The sequence below is a fragment of the Apodemus sylvaticus genome, chromosome 5, assembly GCF_947179515.1.
Source record: "Apodemus sylvaticus chromosome 5, mApoSyl1.1, whole genome shotgun sequence".
Lineage (NCBI taxonomy): Eukaryota > Metazoa > Chordata > Mammalia > Rodentia > Muridae > Apodemus > Apodemus sylvaticus.
In genome coordinates this window covers 68,293,412-68,315,500 of record NC_067476.1, presented here as the reverse complement: position 1 = coordinate 68,315,500, position 22,089 = coordinate 68,293,412, and the positions used below count along the sequence as shown (strand labels likewise).

General features: G+C 34.9%; 3 protein-coding genes and 1 pseudogene across 3 annotated transcripts; 1 reads left to right on the top strand and 3 right to left on the bottom strand.

Annotated features, from left to right (window-relative positions):
* Positions 1–3,179: 3,179 nt before the first annotated feature.
* On the bottom strand, positions 3,180–4,139 carry LOC127685574 (olfactory receptor 10AG1-like; annotated as a pseudogene).
* A 3,354-nt stretch (positions 4,140–7,493) lies between these two features.
* LOC127684818 (olfactory receptor 10AG1-like) lies at positions 7,494–8,465 on the bottom strand. Its single transcript, XM_052181642.1, has one exon. The coding sequence runs from the start codon at positions 8,463–8,465 to the stop codon at positions 7,494–7,496; it is 972 nt and encodes a 323-aa protein (XP_052037602.1).
* Positions 8,466–10,618: 2,153 nt separating this feature from the next.
* Positions 10,619–11,536, bottom strand: LOC127685571 (olfactory receptor 5W2-like). The gene has a single exon (XM_052182878.1). It carries the CDS (start codon positions 11,534–11,536, stop codon positions 10,619–10,621), a length of 918 nt encoding a protein of 305 aa, XP_052038838.1.
* Positions 11,537–14,434: 2,898 nt separating this feature from the next.
* Positions 14,435–20,841, top strand: LOC127684817 (olfactory receptor 5W2-like). The gene is made up of 2 exons (XM_052181640.1): positions 14,435–14,468; positions 19,901–20,841. Exons 1-2 carry the CDS (start codon positions 14,435–14,437, stop codon positions 20,839–20,841), a joined length of 975 nt encoding a protein of 324 aa, XP_052037600.1.
* The last annotated feature ends 1,248 nt before the right edge of the window (positions 20,842–22,089 follow it).

Here is a 22,089-nt window from a genome sequence, read left to right as displayed (position 1 = left end):
GATGGCCTGCAAAGCTGGTCAAGCCCTAGATACAGGCAAAAGCCTGACAGGCTGAAACCCAAGGGATGTCAGCCTCTGGCTATGTCTGCTTACCTGGCACTGTGTTAGATCTATCTCGTGTCAAGGGAATATTATTCTTTATATGTTTGTGTCATGCATGTGGAAGTCAGATTTTAATTTTTGGAGGTGATTTTCTTTCACATTTATACAGTTTCTAGGAACTCAAGTCATGAAGCTTGCACAGAATGTATTTTTATCTGCTAGGTCATAACCATAGTGGTTATTTTTTAAGTTATTGTGTTAGGGTTCTCTAGAGTCCCAGAACTTATGGAATATATCTATATATTAAGGGCATTTATTTTAATGATCTATAGTCTGTAGTCCAACTAATGCAGCACTGGGAAACTGTGAATGGGAAGCCAAATAATCTAGTTGCTGCTCAGTTCATGGGCCTAGTTGTTTCATCTGGTCTTCTGTATAAATGGCATCCAGAAAAATTAGGTTCCAACAAATGTGCTGACAAGTAACTGCAAGCAGTCAAAGAACAGTGAGTCTTGCTTTTTCCGTTGTCCTTATACAGACCTCCAGCAGAAAGTTTGGCTAAATAAAAGGTGTGTACTACCACACCTGGATCTTGATGTTGCTTTGTCTCAGGCTGACACTGAATTCAGAGATATTCTTGTCTCAGTCTACTGGGATTAAAGGCATGTACTACCTTGTCTTTTCCTGATGGCTAATCCTCAAGATCTCTGTGTCAACACACAGGTGAGAAACCTGTGTCTTCCAGCCTCAAGATCTGGATCAAAGGTGTGTTCCTCATTTCTGGATTGTAGTTCATTCCAGATATAGTCAAATTGGCAACCAGGCAGAGTCATCTCACTTATTATATGTGTATGCACATATGCTTGTGTGTGGTTATTTAAACATGAGTATCACAACTAACAAAGGCTAGAAGCAACAAGATCTTACTGCGTATGTAATTAGAGGCAATTGTCAGCTATAGTACACAGTGGTCTATCTTAATCTCATGTGTCTAGAAGAATAATATATGCTCTTTGTTGTTAGACTGTCTCTCCACAACACCAACAGCCACTGCTGGCCTGTCTTATATCTTTTAGATGGTAGTCAATTCAAGTGGCCAAAACCAATAGCACAATGTATTTATAATATAGTTTTCTTAAATGACTAAAGTGCTTAACAGTTTTCATGCATTGGTAAGACATCTTAATGTCATAAGCACATCTTCACATGACCTTCTCACAATTGTATTAGTTATTTGTAGTCTTAGTATTGAATTGTTGACAGTTCTTTATCTTTAAAATGGGCTTTCACAGATGTAGGTTTGAAGTCAAAGCTGTTGGTTACCATTATACATTGTTTGATCAAATTTCTGTGAGAATCATGTTGAAAGTACATGTCTCCCCAAGCAAGAGTATAGATGTCATCAGAGAAGAACATTTTTCTGGAGGCTATCATGCACAATTATTTTATATCCTCATTATTATTATTAGATTTGTTGCTGGTTTCAGAGTAAGGAGTGACTTTACTGTTTTTTCAAAGAATTTTTTTTATTATATGAGATTACTGCTTAATCAGTTTACTCAATGAAAATGAAAACATAAATCCTATGTCTCACTTTCCATTCTCATATCTAATTGTCTCTTAGCAGTCTATACCTCCTTTCTTCCTACTTTAAATATTCTGGTAATTACTTAGGATGCTTGAGTTATGTTTTATTCATCAGTACAAGTATCCAATTTCACAAGTAACTATTTTACTCACATATTCTATGAAAAGGACTTGAGTTTTAAGGAACGTGACTTGGTTTATAAAATATTCCTGAGTGGCAGTCTGAATAATTTCAATGTGCTTCACTTTTTCTCAAACTGTCATAAATAGTTTGTTGATGATGTATACAGCACTGTATTTCAGATAAAATGAGTCATTTATTAGTCAAATTATATTTTCCTAATATTAATAAGTATATTCCAGAAGCTCAAACCTGTCAGGGCCACACGTGCCACAGGATAGTTTAAATGTGGTCTAAAAAAAATCATAACATTAACAATATGTGTGTGTGTATGTGTGTGTGTTTGAATGTGTTGAATGAGTGTATGTGATGCATGTGTACATGCACATGCATATATCCATACACATGTGTGCTGTACAAATGTGTACCTATATAAGTACATGTCTGTGCTCTCACAGATGCCATAGGAGTACATGAGGTAAACTTCTGTATAGACCTCCACACTAAATTTTTAGGAGAGTAGTCTTTTAATTGAATCTAGTCTAGACACAAACAAGGTTAAGCAACCCTCCTACAGTAATGAGAGTGCAGATCATTCTCATATGCATATTTTAACACAGGCGATGGGTATTAAAACTAAAGTTATATAATTGCAAAGAAAGCTGTCTTACCAATTGAAAAATTTCATTAACTGTCATTTAAACTCTTTTATTTTTATGTACTTAATTATAAGATTCTGTAGCATGAACTTTGTAAAAAAACATGACTGTTCAAATGTCAGAAACTTGGACACAACTGGTAGAAATTATATGTAATAAATACATCATCAAGATTTTTTGCACTGACAAAAATCAGATGGTTGCACAAAAGCAGCTTTTTATCATATTGTTATTGCTACATGATACACAATTTAATAGTAGCTTTACATATTTTTTCATTTTTATTTATACTGTGACATATATACTGTGATATATATCTGATATAGATATCAGGACTCAGAGAAACAGTATATTAATGTTAATTATTTTATCAAATGATATAGCAATTCACTCAAAACACATTGATATTAAAATACATCCTTTATGTATGTATAATGATGAGTGAGAGAACATTGGGATGATTATTTGTTAAGCTTTAGATAAATAATATATCATGTTTCAAAATTTTGAATTCTGTTCAAAGTTTTCCCATAAAAGCTGTTATTTACATCATATATAATTTACATTAAATGGCATTTTCTTTTATTATATTTTATTGAATACAGACAGATTAATATGTGCATTTAAAACAACAAATTTCAGGCTATTATTCAAAATAAAATAGGTCTTGAGAAACATAAAGGGATTATATTTCAAAAACTGAATAAAAGTTGACCTACTTAGGAACTGTATAAGAAGCAATTCCATCATTTGTTGCAGCACTCCAAGCACTATTTCATAAGTAACAATATTCTCGGTGCATCCATTATGTCCTTGTTCCTTAGACTGTATATCAGTGGATTGAACATAGGAGTCACAATGGTGTAGAACAGAGAGAGCAGTTTGTCAGTTCCTGGAAAATGGGTGGACTTTGGCCTCAGGTAGGTAACAGTTACTGATCCAAAAAACAAAAAAACACCACAAGTAAATGGGAAGAACATATTGAGAAGGTTTTGCCCATCCTGTGAAGGTTGGCAACCTCAGAATGATGGCAATGATTTTGGTATAAGAGGCAAGAATCAGTGTGAAAGGGAAAGCGACAAAGAGCATAGCCACTAGGTAGACAGACAGCTCATGCACTGAAGTGTCCCCACAGGCCAGCTTGAGAATGGGCGGTAAGTCACAGAAGAAGTGCTCTATTTGGTTAGAATTGCCGAAATGTAGAGAGAATATTTGACAGGTTTGTCCTATCTGGACTGGGATGCCTCCAAGCCAGGAGCCTGCTGCCAGCTGAGTGCATTTTGTTGGGTTCATGACCAGAGGATAGTGCAGAGGGTTGCAGATGGCCACACAGCGGTCATAGGACATCACCGCCAGCAGGAAACACTCAGTGGCTCAAAGCATAAGAAAGAAGTATGTTTGCATGGCACAGCTGAGGACATAAATGTGTCTGCCTAGAGTAGCAATGTTGAACAGAATCCTAGGAAGGGTGACTGATACATAACAGATTTCCAGAGAATAAAAATTTGCCAGGAAAAATAATAATACATGGGCTTCTGCCGTGCAGGATCAGTTCTAGTTATCACAATTATGAAGCTGTTTCCATTCAAGATAATCAGGTAAATTATGGAGAACATTCCAAACAGAAACCCTTGAAGGTTGGGAAGATCTAAAAATCCCAGGAGGAGAAAGTCCATCATAGTGGAAGTATTTTCCTCATTCCAGAATTTAATAAATTTCATCTCTAGGAATGATTCAAGCAAAAGTGAAAAATATTTGCTTTTACTTGGATTCCTCTTCTCATGTATAAAGTAGTGATAACACTTGTTTAAAATTTCCAGTGCTTAAAAAAATTATGCCTTGTATATGCTCCAAATGTTTAAAACAGAAAGATTTATTTTTGCTAATGCATACAAAACAATCATACATATTTTTGTTTTGTTTTGTTTTATTTTCGGTTTTTGGTTTTTGGTTTTTTCGAGAAAGGGTTTCTATGTGTAGCCCTGGCTGTCCTGGAACTCACTCTGTAGTCCAGACTGGCCTCAAACTCAGAAATCTGCCTGCTTCTGCCTCCTGAGTATTGGGATTAAAGGTGTGCTCCACCACTGCCTGGCTTTTCTTAAAGATTTATTTATTTATGTATTTATGTATTTATGTATTTATGTATTTATTATATGTGAGTGCACTGTAGCTGTTTTCTGACCCACCAGAAGAGGGTGACAAATCTCATTACAGCTTATTGCTCTGGCCCCTCTTGGAGGTTTTATTTATTTAGTGTAAGTATACTGTAGAAGGACATGGGTAGTGTTCATTCTGTTTCTATTTGGTGGAATAGTTTGAAGAGTATTGGTGTGCTGTCAGAACACACAGTGATGTTTAAGTAGGAAGTGGTTTCTACTCTGGGAATAAGTTCCATCCCCATGCTACATTCTACTGGAAGAAACTTTATGCTTCCTCCCACTTAAGAATTTAAACATGTAAAATAGAAACCAAGGTAAATTCCTTGTGTTTTGCAAAATTTGTTTTATTTTTAATGTTGTGATTATTAAGAAAAGAGTTATTTATTTATTTTATGTATATGAGTACACAGTAGTTGTCTTCAGACATACCAGAAGAGGGCATCAGATCTCATTACTGATGGTTGTAAACCACGATGTGGTTGCTGGGAATTGTACTCAGGACCTCTGGAAGTGCAGCCAGTGCTCTTAACTTCTGAACCATATCTCCAGCCCAATATATTCTTAGCATGTGTTGATCTTTGTAAGTGTTGAGACCTGCTCCTTTAAACATAACTGTAGCCACTTTGTATTCAGCCTCCATTTTTCTCTGAAGTAAAATTAAGTTAAGTTTCTCAGACTCAACTTCCCAGAAATAATTATCCATAGCTGACACTAAAAGAAAATTACTAATAAGTGAAATAGCTACAGTTGGATCACCCTGTCATCTCAATTTTCTGAAATTTCCCTGTTTACTACCTGTCCATCACACTTCTTACCTCACTCAGGGTCAATCAGCAAAGGTGATCTATTAATAATACATTATCTAGTTAGCCAAAAAAAAATTATATGACTTCACAGTGTACCTTTACACTTTTAACCATGGTTTTTCCTATAGAAAGTCTCCTCTGAGGACAGACTGGTGTCACAATTAGGTTTTCTTCTTGTGGTCTTGGCAACCAGTATTACTGTGTGCATATATTAAACCAATTGTGTTTAACTGAGATTGTTGTACTAATGGTGTGTGGCAGCTCCCAGACTCCAACAGTAACATTCTCAACACTACAAATGCAAACAAGAAAACCTTGGGCTATATTTATGAATTGAGTTGTTTGGAGAGCCATTTTTAAACAAAACAATGCATATACCTGTATCTTTTTGTTGCTATTTTTCCACTAATATCTATTGCTCACACTTTCCATTTGCTTTCTGTTGATGTCATACTGACTGTGATCCAAAGCAACTTGCAGGAGGAAAAGTTTTAGGATGTTTTGTTTTGTTTTGTTTTGTTTTGGTTCTGTGTGTGTGTGTGTGTGTGTCTGTGTGTTTCTTTATTTCTTTTTTGTTTTCTGGGTAACAGTATTAGTTCACCTAATACTCTGTCAATAAAGAAAGTTAGTATGGAGGTTTAAGCAGGAAGCTAGAGAAAGGAAATACTGCCCAAGGGTTTACTCCATCTGTCTTGATCAACTACTTATGTAAAGCCCAAGTCTGCCTGTCTAGGGATAACACTACGCATAGGCTGTGGGCCTCCCATAGCAAGCAGAAATTAAGAAAACATCTCATTGACATGCCCAAAGTCCAATCCAAGACTCTGGAAAGAATTCCTTGATGAAAGCTGCAATTTTCCATGTGACTTTTGTTTCTGAGTACTTTAAAAAAACTAATCAGTTTATCTATATTCTAAAACAGAAACAAAACAAACCAAACAAAATCACTAACTTAAAAGTTTATAAAAGATAATTACTTTGTGATTGTATATCAGAATATCTGCTCAAATGCTCAGTACATTATTCCCAGTATGCATTATCCCTGCTTCAGGAAGTTTGGAATTAGAACTCTCAGTTCAGGGCTGGAGAGATGGCTCAGCAGTTAAGAGCACTGACTTCTCTTCCAGATGTCCTGAATTCAAATCTCAACAACGACAGGTTGGTTCACAACCATCTGGAATGGGATCTGGTACCAACTTCTGGTGTGTGTGAAGACAGATAAAGTGTATTTACATATAATAAATAAATAAATCTTTAAAAAAAAAAGAAGTCTCAGTTCTTCTGCTAGCCACCCTTTGCTTTGCAGCTACAGACTCTAACCACCTTGGGTAGTAAATCAAATTAAATGTTTTTTTCATTTATGAAATCATGCACTTTGGAAGGTGAACATTACACAAAAATATATGTATTAAAATGGAATAGCTGTTTATTTGATAGTGAATACAGAACTTTGCCTTAACCTATACAAATTAATTCTTATTTGGAAATCATTACTGCTATAAAATCAAATATCTTATAATTAAATAGAGTTCTATAATGTTAATACAATGAAATACAAAGTGATATATATCAATACAGCTAAATGTTCATTGTCATATGATATGCTTCTTACTTGGAAATAGCTATGAAAATTACAGAAGTATATAAAAGCATAAAACATATAACATTACAACTAGAAAACACAATGAGCAGAAAGCTGCTTTAGCCTAATATGACTGATGGAAATTTCAAGATTATGAGACAATTATACACTAGGAAAAGATTATTAGCATAAAAGGAACCAAGGCAAATAAACAGAACCAAAAATATTATCCAAATATTCACAAAAATGTTCACACAACAAAGATTAGCATTAGGTGGGATTTCACAGGAGAAGTGCCTGATTAGATAGGAATCATAAAAAGAAAAATGGAAAAAGAAAACATTTTCAATTCCACCCTAGTTAAATGATAAATCTACTGAAGTCAGAGAACACCACTACCTGGAAGCATACACTAGATGGTAGTTAACAGAGATTAGCAAATAGGTCTACAGATGACCACTTACAAGTAGATAAGAAGTAGCATTCCATAACAGGCAAGAGAAGAGCCCCTGTGTCACTAGAAGTTTATAGAGAACTTTAGACTTTAGAGCACACATGCTGCCATTGTTTTCTACATAACAGTTTTCTCAGGGCACCAATCACATCGTTGTTTCTGAAGCTGTATATCAGGGAGTTGAACATAGGAGTCACAATGGTGTAGAATAGAGAGAAGTCTTTGTCAGTTCCTGGAAAATGGGTAGATTTTAGCCTTGAGTAGGTAACAGAAGCTGATCCAAAAAACAGAAACACCACAAGCAAATGGGAAGAACATGTTGAGAATGCTTTCGTCTGTCCTGTAGCTGTTGGCAACCTCAGAATGGTGGCAATAATTTTGCTGTAAGAGGCATTTCTCATTATAAAAGGGACTACAGCAAACAGAATGGCCACTAAATAGACCGCTAGCTCATGCATTGAAGTATCTCCACAGGCCAGCTTGAGAATGGGCAGTAAGTCACAGAAGAAGTGCTCTATTTGGTTAGAATTGCAAAAATGTAGAGAGAATATCTGACAGGTTTGTACTATCTGGACCGGAATGCCTCCAAGCCAGGAGCCTGCTGCCAGCTGAGTCCACTTTGTTGGGTTCATGACCAGAGGATAGGGCAGAGGGTTGCAGATGGCCACATAGCGGTCATAGGACATCACGGCCAGCAGAAAGCACTCAGTGACTCCCAGCATAAGATAGAAGTATGTTGGCATGCCACAGCTGAGGACAGAAATGTGTCTGCCTTGAGTAGCAATGTTGAAAAGAATCCTAGGAAGAGTGACTGATACATAACAGACTTCCAGAGTAGAAAAATTTGCTAGGAAAAAATACATGGGCTTCTGTAGTGCAGGATCAATTCTAGTTATCACAGTAATGAAGCTATTTCCAATTAGGATAATCAAGTAAATTATGAGGAACATTCCAAACAGGAATCCCTGGAGATTGGGAATTTCATAAAATCTCAGAAGGATAAATTGGGTAACTGTGGAGGCATTGAGCTTTGCCCTGATCTGTGTGTGTTCCATGCTTTGAGTTGACTCAGTCAGAATTGCTAGTCACGTTACTGCATTTGGTTTTCTTATCTTACAATGTGCCTGCCTCTGCTTCCCAAGTTCTGGGATTAAAGGCCTGTGCCACGACTGCCTGGTGGGGAAAGTCATTATTAATTTCTTCTATAGGTCTCACATAGTTTGATTTCAAAAGAATCTTTAAGCAGTTCAGGAGTTATGAATGAACAAGCACTTTTAATTTTACTGCTGCAGGTATTATAAGTGTGAATCATTTGTTTGTATACTTAGATAGACATACTCATTACTTTAGCATATAATTGATATTTTCTCTCTTTCCACATTTCAGTTGTTTATAATGTGAACTGCACAATCAGTCCTTAAGCAAAGGACATTTACATAATCACATTGAAAAAATATCTGACACAAATTTGTGTTACAAAGCATTTGCAAGATGATTGTTTATGACTTAACAAGTGGATATTGTAACTCAGACAAAGTAAACAGGGAAGGAAAGAGAAGCTACTGAGAGACTTGACATCCATTACAGTCCATGTCACCATGCCCTTTATGAGGACTCTTTTCTTGGTTCTTAAGCTACATCGAACATCTGCAAATCTAAAAGTGAAATAGGTAAGTAGCCCATAAGACTTTGACAGTTTCCAGATACTCTGCCTTAAATTGTTCATTTCTTCTAATGTTAGTGTCTGCACTAACTTGTCTGGTCTAGGTCATTTGATATGAGGGACAGAAATGAAAACAGGACAGTTGGAGGCTTCACAGTATAATATAAACTGTGGCAAAGTTATTGAGAGCAATTAGACATTTTTTATACCTTTATCAGAAATAATATAATGGAAATTTGCAGGATCACTACAGTTATAATTGCCAGGATTCAGTGATATTTGCAAGCTATACATAGTACTCAAGATTAACATCTAAAACTGATTGTCCTGTCCAACTTCTATGCTTCTTTGACTTCCAAGGTAATGTACAGAGAAACATAAAACACCCTGAATGTTCCACTGCCTGAGGAAGTATGTCAATCTCTCAGGAAGTGGAAGGTACATGGTTCCTCAGAAGTCAAGGACTCTAACTTGAAAAGTTGATTCCTTCCAAGGTAGCTAGGCCAAACCAGTTCCACGGTTCTGTACAGGTGAGGATATATTTAGATATGCAACAGGGTATCCTTGTCAACATTGCTGGTTTTTTGAAAGCCAGACTTATATATTAACTCAAGAAACATATTTACATACAGATTTTGTTCTCTGACAGTTTAGAAGCTGATTAAGAGCTATTTGCTTGCTCATATAGTTTTTATCCATGATTTACATTAGATGATTGCCCTTATGACTAAGATGAAAGATGATTCACAGCTGGGACGTGGTGGCACATGCCTGTAATCCCAGCACTCGGGAGGCAGAGGCAGGCAGATTTCTGAGTTCAAGGCCAGCCTGGTCTACAGAATGAGTTCCAGGACTGCCAGGACTACACAGAGAAACCTTGTCTTGAAAAAAATAAAACAGCCGGTGTCATACACCTTTAATCTCAGCACTTGGGAGGCAGAGGCAGGTAGATTTCTGAGTTCGAGGCTAGCCTGATCTACAGAGTAAGCTCCAGGACAGCCAGGGCTACACAGAGAATCCCTGTCTCAAAAACAACAACAAAAGAACCAAACAAAACAAAAAACAAGAAAGAAAGAAAGAAAGAAAGAAAGAAAGAAAGAAAGAAAGAAAGAAAGAAAGAAAGAAAGAAAGAAAGAAAGAAAGAAAGAAAAAAGAAAGATGGTTCACTATGAAAGAAAAATACAAAATACAGTAAGGTACCTATAAAATATTCATAATTTTAATCCAGAACATAATTTTGTAGCCTACCTTCACTTTGCTAAACTCCAATTTGCTCTATTATGCTATGCTTACTGATATGGGTTCATTAGTTTGGATGATGAAAATAATGTCTTACTGAGACATTTGAAAAAGCTGTTGAAATGAGAAGAGAAAACAAATCAGTAATTGTATAAATCTATTATATTTAATTTATTCAATTAAAGATAAATAAGTACAGAAGACTGAGGCAAGACATCACCATTTGAAATCCAGCCTGGAAAACATAGTGAACAGTTAAAACTTTTATGTGAATAAAGAAATGTGGTATGCATTCTGAATGAATACTTAAAACCATCTTTTTCTTCTAATTTTCTCCAAGGCCTCTTTCACATCCTTGTTCCTTAAGCTATAAATCAGAGGGTTCAGCATAGGGATCACAAGGGTATAAAATAGAGATGTCATTTTGTCTTGGTCAAGGGAATAAGAACTTGGTCGAAAATATGTGAAGAGAAGAGTTCCTTGAAAAATAGCCACCGTGGTCAAGTGAGAGGTACAGGTAGAGAAAGCTTTGAACCTCCCTTCAGTTGAATGGATTTTTAAGACTGATGAGATGATGTAACAGTAAGAAACAAGGACTCCTGAGATGGTGCTCAGTTCAAGGAAACCATAAATAGTAAATAATGCTAACTCATTTACTTGAGTATCTGAGCAGGAGAGAAGATAAAGTGGAGGTAGATCACAGAAGAAGTGGTTGATCTCATTAGACCCACAGAAACACAAGCGGAATGCCAAAGTTGAATGTATCAAAGCATCTGATGTTCCCACCAGGTAAACTCCAGCCATGAGCATAGAACATTTCCTGCTGGGCATGTTTGCTGTGTAGAGCAAGGGGTTGCTAATGGCCTGGTATCTATCAAAGGCCATCAGCACACACTCAGAATCTGCAAAAGTACAGGAAATGAAGAACTGCAGAGCACAGCCCCAGAAGGGAATTGACTTGTTCTTGCCAAACATATCTACCAGCATCTTGGGACCAATTGCTGTGGAATAGCAGAGATCACAGAAAGATAGGTGGCTCAGGAAAAAGTACATGGGTGTGTGCAGCTGGGGATCTACTATGATCAAAATGATCATACCAAGATTCCCCAGAAAATTGATGACATAGATGAGGAGAAAGACGGTAAACAGTGTCCTTTTCATCTCTGGGTTATTGGTAACTCCCACAAAAATGAATTCATTCAAGGAACAGTTTCCTATATCCATGCTTTCTTCCACTCTATACATAAAAATATTAATAAAAATTATTAGTAAAAAATTCATTTTAATGCTAGATATCAACAGTGTAGTTATGAGGAAGAATTTAATTAATTCATTTCTCATCTAATATATACTATAAAAATTTCTGAGTCCTGTTTCTTTCCTGCAAGATTTTCTTAACGTATTTTTCAATATCAAACTGACCAATATCTGGGATAGACAGTCAAGAAACTGAAACTATCCACCATTAGGGTCTAGGACTTTATACATAGTCTCTAATGTACATAACGGTTTAAGTTAGTTACTACATTTAGATAGATTTAGATATACTCATTCTCACTTGACCTTTGTACAATATGAAATAAATAGAAATAAATAGACTCAGGTTGTTCTTTTAGAAAGTATTATTTTTATTCTTTAAGATATTAATTATTCAAATCAGTTTACTTATTTCATTCTTGAAAGACCACATGATCTTAAAATAATTTTATTAGTTTATAAATAGTGAGTGATAACTATATTAACTAAATTTGCCAGGTGGTGTTGGCACATGCCTTTAATCCTAGCACTTGAGAGGCAGAGGCAGGTGGATTTCTGACTTTGAGACCAGCCTTGTCTACAGAGTGTGTTCCAGGACAGCCAGGGCTACACAGAGAAATCCTGTCTTGAAAAAACCAAAAAAAAAAATTTAATTTGATTATAAAATGTAGAACACAAGCATTTATTGCTAGCAAATAAGGTGGTTAATCATTTTCATTTTGTCTTATTATATTTTAAAATATCTTTAATTGAAATAAACTTATACCACTTCTCTCCCTCTCTTTTCTTACTCTAGCTAGACCTGTTACCTTACATCAACCTACTTTTACACCCTTACTAAGAAATTGAGAGCAAAATTTCATTATATAGCATGTATATATTATGCATCAGTATATGCACAAATAAATATAGAATCGTTTGACTGTTTTTGTTGTATGTATCTATATAGTTTCAAAAGTAGCCAATTTTCTTAGTACATTTCTTGGCTCTACCATTAGCTGAGACATAAAATAAAACTTATTTGATCTTTGATTCTAGAATCTATTATATTTTACAGTAGGACTCCTTACCCAACAGTAGCAGTGGTTTGGTACCAATGGATAATGTGATTGATGAGTTAGATGTCTAAAAACAAGCAGTATCTAAAGAATTTATCACATGCAGTTTGATTTCAGTAGTCAAGTTTTCATCACAATGAAAACCAGCAATTTCAAGGAAGTATAATAAATGTTTGAAAATGCATCTGCTTTGACCTTGCAAGTATGTTTATTTTATACATATGTGAAACATATCCATATACTTATTTATACATGTGTTTAGATGGACAGTAGAAAGGAAATGTTAGATCTTTTGCCTTTTTAGACTATGTAAATACTATGGAATGTATTTCATAATTCACTGACATGGCATGCATTATCTGTGACGCTTTAATCCAACCATTTTTATTTCATATTTAATTCTCTTAAATATATATGTATGTGTATAAAATAAGAAGAAGTAGGGATTTCCTATCTAAGAAGACTAAATTAAAATAGTTCAAATGTTGTTTCTGTTACTCTAAAGATATTTGAGACTCATGAATCTGCTTAAAAATTATTTTCATTCATTACTCCTAATAATTTTTATGCCTAGTAATATTTTAAGTTGAGCAGGCAGAACATCATCATGAAAACACCTGTTTATAAAAAGATAAATTGAAATTGTTTTGCTTTACTCTGTTTCTAAAGATACAGAAATATAGGAACTCACCTTATGAGAGTAGTTCTTAGCTGCCTGAACACCGTGAAGGTGATGTTTTACTGTTCCAATTGTCATTTGGGACTAAAGGTTTTGAAACCATTTCCCCCAGGATTTGTCATGAGTGGTTACTTTCTTCTTTATTGGTCTCTGTAAATCCACCATTATCTTTAGCAAAGATGTAGTATGAAGTGTTTATTATTTTCGTTAATTATTCAATTTTAATATGTGTATGACAACATACACACAGATACTTACACTCACATTATGATATATTAGATGACTAAACTTTGCTCTCCAAAGTCAAACTCTAGAAACTCAAACTTTAAACAGCCATACTTAATCAATCCCAACTCTCTTTTCTTGTACATTTCTTCATTAGCATTGAATTATTTGCTTTATTATCTGACTTTGAAGAAACACTTTACTTTAAAAAAAAAATAGATTTCTTTATTTTCATTTCCTGCATGTGAGTGTTTTTTTCGCCCTGAATAAGTTTACATATCCTACAGAAGTATTTAATGCCAACAGAGGGCAGAAGAGAGCATTGGATCTCTTACATTCAAAGTTACAAGCGGTTGTCAACTGTCCTGTGAGCCGCAGGACCCATAGCCAGTCAGTTACCTTTTGCAAGATATACAAACATTATCTACCCTGCCCTATAGTATCTATCCTTTAACAATGACACTTCAGTATTTATGTGTTTTTCAGAATATCCATAAGCTCATCTATATCTCCTCCCACTATCTAATTGCAGAACATTTTTCATCACACTTTTTAATAATCAAACATATTTTCACTTCATCATTTATAATTAATACAGTAACTAAAATTTTAAGAGTTTGTTTTTAAATAGTTTCAAGGGGAGAGAACATTGCTGTGCTGACCCTGAACTGTCATGGAAACCACACAGCTTTTTGCTGGGTTCTGATTATAGCCAGTGTTCCCATTGAAAGTATGATCTTTGTTGTGCTGATGATCATTCCTTCAATAATTAATCTTTCAAAAATATTTATCTAAATGACCATCAAATTTTATTAGTTTTATTTGCATCTATTAAGATGATATTAATTTAACCCTATATGCTGATAATGGGCCTTTAAAGGGTGACTTTGGAGACATAGAAACATGGCAATTGAGATTCAGAAGCAGCAGGGTGGTGGTAGGACACGCCTTTAATCCCCTCACTTGGGAGGCAGAGGCAGGCAGATTTCAGAGTTCGAGGCCAGCCTGTTCTACAGAATGAGTTCCAGGATAGCCAGGGATACACAGAGAAACCCTGTCTCGAAAAACAAAAAAAAGAAAAAACAAACAAACAAACAAACAAAAATCAAAAAAAGGAAGAAATTCAGAAGAAAAAAAAAGCTGGTGAGATGGCTCAGTGTTTAAGAGCACTGACTGTTCTTCCAAAGGTTCTGAGTTCAAATCCTAGCAACCACAGGGTAGCTCACAACCATCTGTAATGAGATCTGATGCCATCTTCTGGAGTGTCTGAAGACAGCTACAGTGTACTTATATATAATAAATAGATAGATAGATAGATAGATAGATAGATAGATAGATAGATAGAGGTCCTATATATTTAAAAGAATAAAAAAGAAAGGAAAAGAAATGCATAAGCAGATAGAAGTTTAAGACTACTTGGTAGAATGTTTGGTGTTATGTTTTAGGGAAAAGGATGAAGGTCAGTATGTGGCACAAGTTGAATTCTAGAAAATATACACTTTTCTTTCACAGTAAACTAAAACTCATTTTGAAGTAACAAAATGGCTTCTGATCTTAAGATGGAATCAGTCTGGTTCATCGGTAGATTTACTTCTTTGTATTTATTGAGATGATATTTATGTTGAAGACTGCTTCTATGACCTGCTTCCCTGGCATTACTTACGTGGCATAAAATTATACATTCTGCTTGAGGCCTGACAATCATCCCATATTGCCAACATAAAAGGCAGCTTGACTCTAGAATCAGAAAAATAGTTTGACTCAGAGCGAGGTGAGTCTGCTTATATATCCTGTTATGTTCTGAGACTCATTATTATTGTTGTTATTATTATTATTGGTGGTGGTGTTGTAATTCATCCAACTGTGGTCTTTACTCAGCCAGGGTAAATAGAGGTTAATTTAAACTATTAAGTCTAAAGTACTAAAACCAAACTTGGTGAAAGGCCGACCACATTCTCAGCCCAAGCTGTATCTGCTTAGGCAGTCCACTCTGTATCTGTTTATGACCTCATTATCTTATTTTCCCTATATAAACTGGCCCTGAACACTGTTCAGGGTCATAGTTTTCAACTCCACAATCTGTGAGCTCTGACTGATCAGTCTTGAGGTGTTTCTTGAATAAACTATCACAGTCTGACTGAGGTCAATGTTGGTATGGAATTTGGAGTTACTCCTAGACACAAACACTTTATTTCTAACTTCTGTAATTGGTTTTTGTTGTTATAGTTTCGTTTGGTTGTTTGGTTTTGGTTTTTTGAGTCAGGGTTTCTCTGTGTAGCCATGGCTGCCCTGGAACTCATTCTGTAGACCAGGCTGGCTTCGAACTCAGAAATCCACCTGTCTCTACCCCCAAAATGCTGGGATAAAAGGCCTGTGCCACCTCTTCCCGGCACTTCTGTAATTGTTAATGTAACTCATTTTTGGCATCCATTTGTTTAACTACTTTTGTCTTACATAAATAAGTTCACCTAGATCAAGATGAAGATAGCTTTAATGAACAATTTACTAAAATTTCCGAATATTTAATTAAAAATTGTTAGAACCTATGTTAATGGGAGACAGTAATCTTTAATTCTGTTGCCAGGCAGAGAAACTGTCTTGAAAAACCAAAAAAAAAGAAAAAAATCTATAATTTTATTTTTGTTTCACTGTTCCTATGGTATATTATGTCCAAGAGGTTATATCCTATATGGTTGTTTTCCGATTCAAGTTGTGAACAATAACCCTAAACCCTTGCCAACCTATCAATATTAAGATAGCTTTACATCATTTGTTTCTATAGTCTTGTAACAATCTCACAATATAAAATTCATTCATGCAAACATCAAAAAGCTCAATATTTACTAATTGTTCAGCACTTTATGGGATTTCTTTAAATATTTATTTATTTATTGTATGCATATGAGTACACTGTAGATTGCACACATGGTTGTGAGCCATCATGTGGTTGTTGGGGAATTAACTCAGGACATCTGCTCACTCTATCGATAAGTACATTGTAACTGTCTTCAGACAGACCAGAAGAAGACGTCAGATCTCATTATGGATGTTTGTGAGCCACCATGTGGTTGCTGGAATTTGAATTCAGGACCTTCAGAAACAGAGTCAGTGCTTTTGACCACTAAGCCATCTCTCCAGCCCACTTTATGAGTTTAAAATTCTTAACTATGAATTCTTATGTAGAAAATAATCATCCACAGCAAAATCAAGTTGCATATTTTCAACACATTGCCAAAGATGAAATATTTCTAGCCCAAAATAGAACAATTGGAGCTATATCAAAGAATGATTCAAAAAAGGAAGAAAGGAAGAAAGGAAGGAAGAAAGAAAGAAAGAAAGAAAGAAAGAAAGAAAGAAAGAAAGAAAGAAAGAAAGAAAGAAAGAAGAAGAAAGAAAGAAAGAAAGAAGTAGGGAGAGAGGGAAGGAAGAAAGGAAGGAGAGGATGAAAGAAAGAAGGAAAGAAAGAAGACTAAAAGGAAGGAAGGATAAGAAGAAAAAAGAAAAGAGAAGAGAAGAGAAGAAGAGAAGAGAAGAGAAGGGAAAAGAAAAGAGGAAAGAAAACAAAGAAAATGGCTGGAGAAATGGCTCAGCTGTTAAGAGCACTGACTGCTCTTCAGAAGGTCCAGAGTTCAAATCCCAGCAACCACATGGTGGCTCACAACCATCTCTAATGAGACCTGACTCCCTCTTCTGGAGTGTCTGAAGACAGCTACAGTGTACTTACTTATAATAAAAAATTAAATTTAAAAAACAAAAGAAAGAAAAAATGAACAAACATAGCAAGGCCAAAATCCAATAGGCCAAACACCAATGCTTGCAGCTACATGTCGAGTGTATGGGATTTATCACACATTTCTCTTGATGACAAAAGACTTAAGTAGCTCTTTCAACTTCCTACTGAATCCTTAACATATCTTTTTAGAGCTACTTCTTTTGAGTTAAGTATAAGGAAGTTCCCAACTTATGTCTGAGTTTTTTCTATGTTGTTGTGTTTAAGCACTCTATCTGAAGGAAGCAATGGATAGGAGTGAAGGGATTTTGTCACCTTGTACTTCAAGGTCATGGTCCATAATCAATGGAATTCAGAACTGGAACCCAAATAAAAAGTGTAGCAGCAACCACAGAAGCATGCTACTTACTGACTCACTCAGTCTCATGATCAGCTAGCTTATCAATCCATCCCAGACCCATTCCAGGAATGGTACCTATCAATCTCATATTACTCAGTTCAGTTTCTCATAGACATGGACATTGAAGATAGCAGTCTCAACTGGAAAATTTCTTAGTTAATGAACTGTCTGCTACAGTGATTTGATTTATGTTGTGGCATATTCATTACACACACACACACACACATACATACACACAAACACACACACATACACACAAACACAAACCAGGTTTATGTTTTGTATTCTCACAAAGCCAAAGTCTTCCTAGCCTTACAAACACTACATGAATGGCTAAAGGGATGGCTCAGAGGTTAAGAACACTGACTGACACTCCAGAGGTCCTGAGTTCAATTCCCAGGAATCACATGATGGCTCACAATCATCTGTAATAGGATTTATCTGATGCCCTCTTCTGGTGTGTCTAATGTCAGCTACAGGGTATTGATATACATAAAAATAAAATAAATAAATAAACCTTAAAAAATAAACACTACAGGACTACCTCAGTGTGTTTCAGGCTAGCGCTTGCCTTTCAACAACATGTTTTACATATTTTCCAAAATAAATTTAATTTCAAATTTTTATTTTGACATACCAAGTTAATGATAATAGTAAGAAAATATAGTTCCATCTTTAAGGAGGAATGTCATGTAGTCACAGGAGAGCAAAAAGCCATGAAAAAAAAGTAATAAAGTAATAACATGTTTTTATAACAACAAATCCTAAGGGGAAGGGCTGCAGGGATATAAATCCCAAGTGGGACATGATGTAGTAAAATGCTGCCTTCCCCTTTCTGCTAAGGAAAATCAATCTTCTCAGGTAAACTCCTAAGATTCCTAATCCAAAATATAAGATTAAAACTTACGTTTTCTGAAAAGATTTATATAGTTTTAAGATTAATGAACGTTTGTATCCTACTTGGATCAGTATGTCTAAAATCTAATTAAAATACTATTTTATCTTCAATAATGAAGATTGACTATCTTATTAGTATCTATTATTAGTATATATTAAACCATATTTTAATAATTTTAATGGATTATTAAAAGATATTTCTTTTTTTTTTTTTTTGGTTTATTTCAAGGCAGGGTTTCTGTTTGTAGCCCTGGTTGTCCTGGAACTCATTCTGTAGACCAGGCTGGCCTTGAACTCAGAAATCTGCCTGCCTCTGCCTCCCAAGTGCTGAGATCATTTCAATTTGTATGTACATATATGTGTGATTTCAAGGACTTTGTATTCTATATCAGCATTTTTGATTATCTTTTTCTAAAACTTTCTTAAGATAAAGATTATGGAAATATTCTATTAAAATAATAAATTTTAAATTTCAACTCTTTCTATATAGGCAAATTCTCCCATAAAGACACATGCCTATGTTCTAATTTTCATGTTTTCTAAATTGCAAACACTTGGAAAATCATAAAACTTCACATAATTGCACATAACCATAAGGACATATATCTCATTACACTTCATTTAGCCTCATATTTTTTCAGTGTTTCTAATATGAAATACACAATATATTCAGCTATGTATATATGTGTGTGACTTCATATTAATTACATAATTTTTTAGCCTTTTCCATTGAATGACTATAAGATTTTTCTTTTGGTTTCAAATGACCCCCTCCAAATATTATACAAGTATTATGGCCAACAAACATATCTTGAAACAAAAGTATTTAGGAATTATTTGTCGCTTATCATAAACTAATTAACAGAAATTTTTTTGAGAAACAGTGGAAAAATATTAGCTTTTCTTTTGGTTAGGAATAGAGGTCTCACTTTTAAACTCTGAGTTTTCATAGAATCTTGATGCTTGGGGAATAATTTTATATATATCTGAATATTAATTATAGTGTATTTGAAACTTCAATATGTTGTCATTTATTCTCACTAATTTAGGATGTAAATATGTATGATTCTTAAGATTACAAGATGATATAATGGTGAATATTATTCCTGTTAAGGAAAGGAAATTCAGGAAGACTAATGAATAGATGATATTTGGAAAAATGTTTTTAGATACCAGAGTTTATTAATTGTTATGTGAGAGAGATTATTAAAATTAAATGATTCAATCTTATTTGAAGATTGAAATATAATTATATATGTCTTTGAGGATAAAATAAATTAAAACTAAAATAATTTTCCGTACAATAAAGGTATTTTGAATATATGACTGTTAATTTTTAAAGTTTATCTAAGAAACACGTACAGGGGAAATTGCTCCTCTCTGGATGAATTCATTTTGTTAGGAATTACTGATAACCCTGAAATGAAAGTGGTCCTCTTTACCACATTCCTACTTGTTTATCTCATTATTCTTCTTGCCAATCTTGGGACGATCATCTTAATCAGAGTGGACACTCAGCTGCACACACCCATGTACTTCTTCCTCAGCCACCTCTCTTTCTGTGACCTCTGCTATTCCACAGCAATTGGACCCAAGATGCTGGTGGATCTTTTAGCTGAGGATAAATCAATTTCCACAGTTGGATGTGCACTGCAGTTCTTTACCCTCTGTGCCTTTGTAGATTCCGAGTGTCTACTGCTTGCAGTGATGGCCTATGATATATACCACGCCATCAGTAACCCATTGCTCTACACAGTGAACATGTCCAGCCAGCTGTGCTTCCTCCTGATGGCTGGGGTTTACCTGGTGGGAACAGCAGATGCTTTGATACATACTACCTTGGCCTTCAGTTTGTGTTTCTGTGGGTCCAATGAGATCAACCACTTTTTTTGTGATGTTCCTCCTCTTCTATTAATATCTTGCTCAGATACGGAGGCAAATGAGTTAGTTACATTCACAATTGTTGGGTTTATTGAACTAAGCACAATTTCTGGACTTCTTGTCTCTTACTGTTATATCATCTCATCAGTCTTGAAGATCCGCTCTGCTGATGGAAGGTCCAAAGCTTTCTCCACATGTGCCTCCCACCTGACTGCAGTTGCAATTTTTCAGGGAACTCAGCTCTTTTTGTATTTCCATCCAAGTTCTTCCTACTCTCTGGATCAAGATAAAATGACATCCTTATTCTACACCCTGGTGAATCCAAGGTTGAATCCTCTGATTTACAGCCTGAAGAACAAGGGTGTGAATGAGGCTCTTGAAAAGTTGAAGAAGAAAAGGTGACTTTATATCAATTTCAGATATAACTATACATGTTTTCTTTTAATTCATTCTCCATCACAAAACATTGTATAATGTACTAATTAATAACTATATATCAAAAAGCCTATCATCTAATATTAGTAACATATTGCTTCTATGTCTAGCTTTTAACAAATGTCATATTATATTCTCTCTTTATAGAAATTTAACTAACAATTTCCATTGTGGCCAGATTGTGTGTATTGACATTCATTCAATGTAAAATTTAATATGATGTAGTGTATTATTCATTGATTTTGGGAGATTTGGATTTTTCAAAGAAACCTATGTAGTTAACTGACATTGATACATACATGTGTGTGTGTTTGTATGTATGTGTATATACATACTTGTATAATTAATGAATATTCTCATAATTAATAGATTTTAGAGACTATGTGCATAAATCTATTGACTCAGCACCAGAGCCAACTCTCTAATCCAGTTTTAAGATACCACTTTTTAAGAGGTAGATACTCTGTCTCTACAGAAGGAAAAAAAGATGCTTTCAGAGAAGAGGAAATAGTCTGTGTCATGACTCTGATAGTAGTTTTCTTCTGTGGGTACACATGTTTGTAAAATCCATTATGCTTGATTAACACAAGTACCTGTCTTGGCAATGACTAAATGGAAAAAGCATGGAATATTTTATGTTCATGAATATATACTTTAGGGCTTGAAGAAAGTACAAAAAATGTTGTGGATACAAATCTAACATAATTGTTAATAATTATGTTACTAAGTGATGAGTATCTTGACTTTGAATATGTCTTTGGTATAACTTTTACACAAATTGTTGGATAAGACTTCTTGTTGCTAAAGCTCTAAAGATTCTTTCTGCAAAACTCTGGTTATAGACATAAGGTTATAGTATATTGAAGATTTTCTCATTTTTTTTTCAGTCACAGTTTCAGTTCTAAACTTTCCTAAGCTCATTCAGTTTTACTGGTTCTAGTAGCAAATGATTTTTCATGAAAATATATCAGAATTGAAGATCAAGTGCTGCTCTCTTTCATATGTGTTTCATATGACTTATCAGCAGATGCAAGTCAGATGATGCTATTCAGTTCCAGGTGTTTGACCTGATGGACATTTCGATGCTGAGACAGATAACTCATGTCTGACTCTGACAGTGTTCAACAAAGTGATTACCAGGAATTCTAAGGGATTCTCTAAGCATCGGGTTGTGATGGGCAAAGTTCATCTCAGGAAAGTTCTAGATGACAGAAG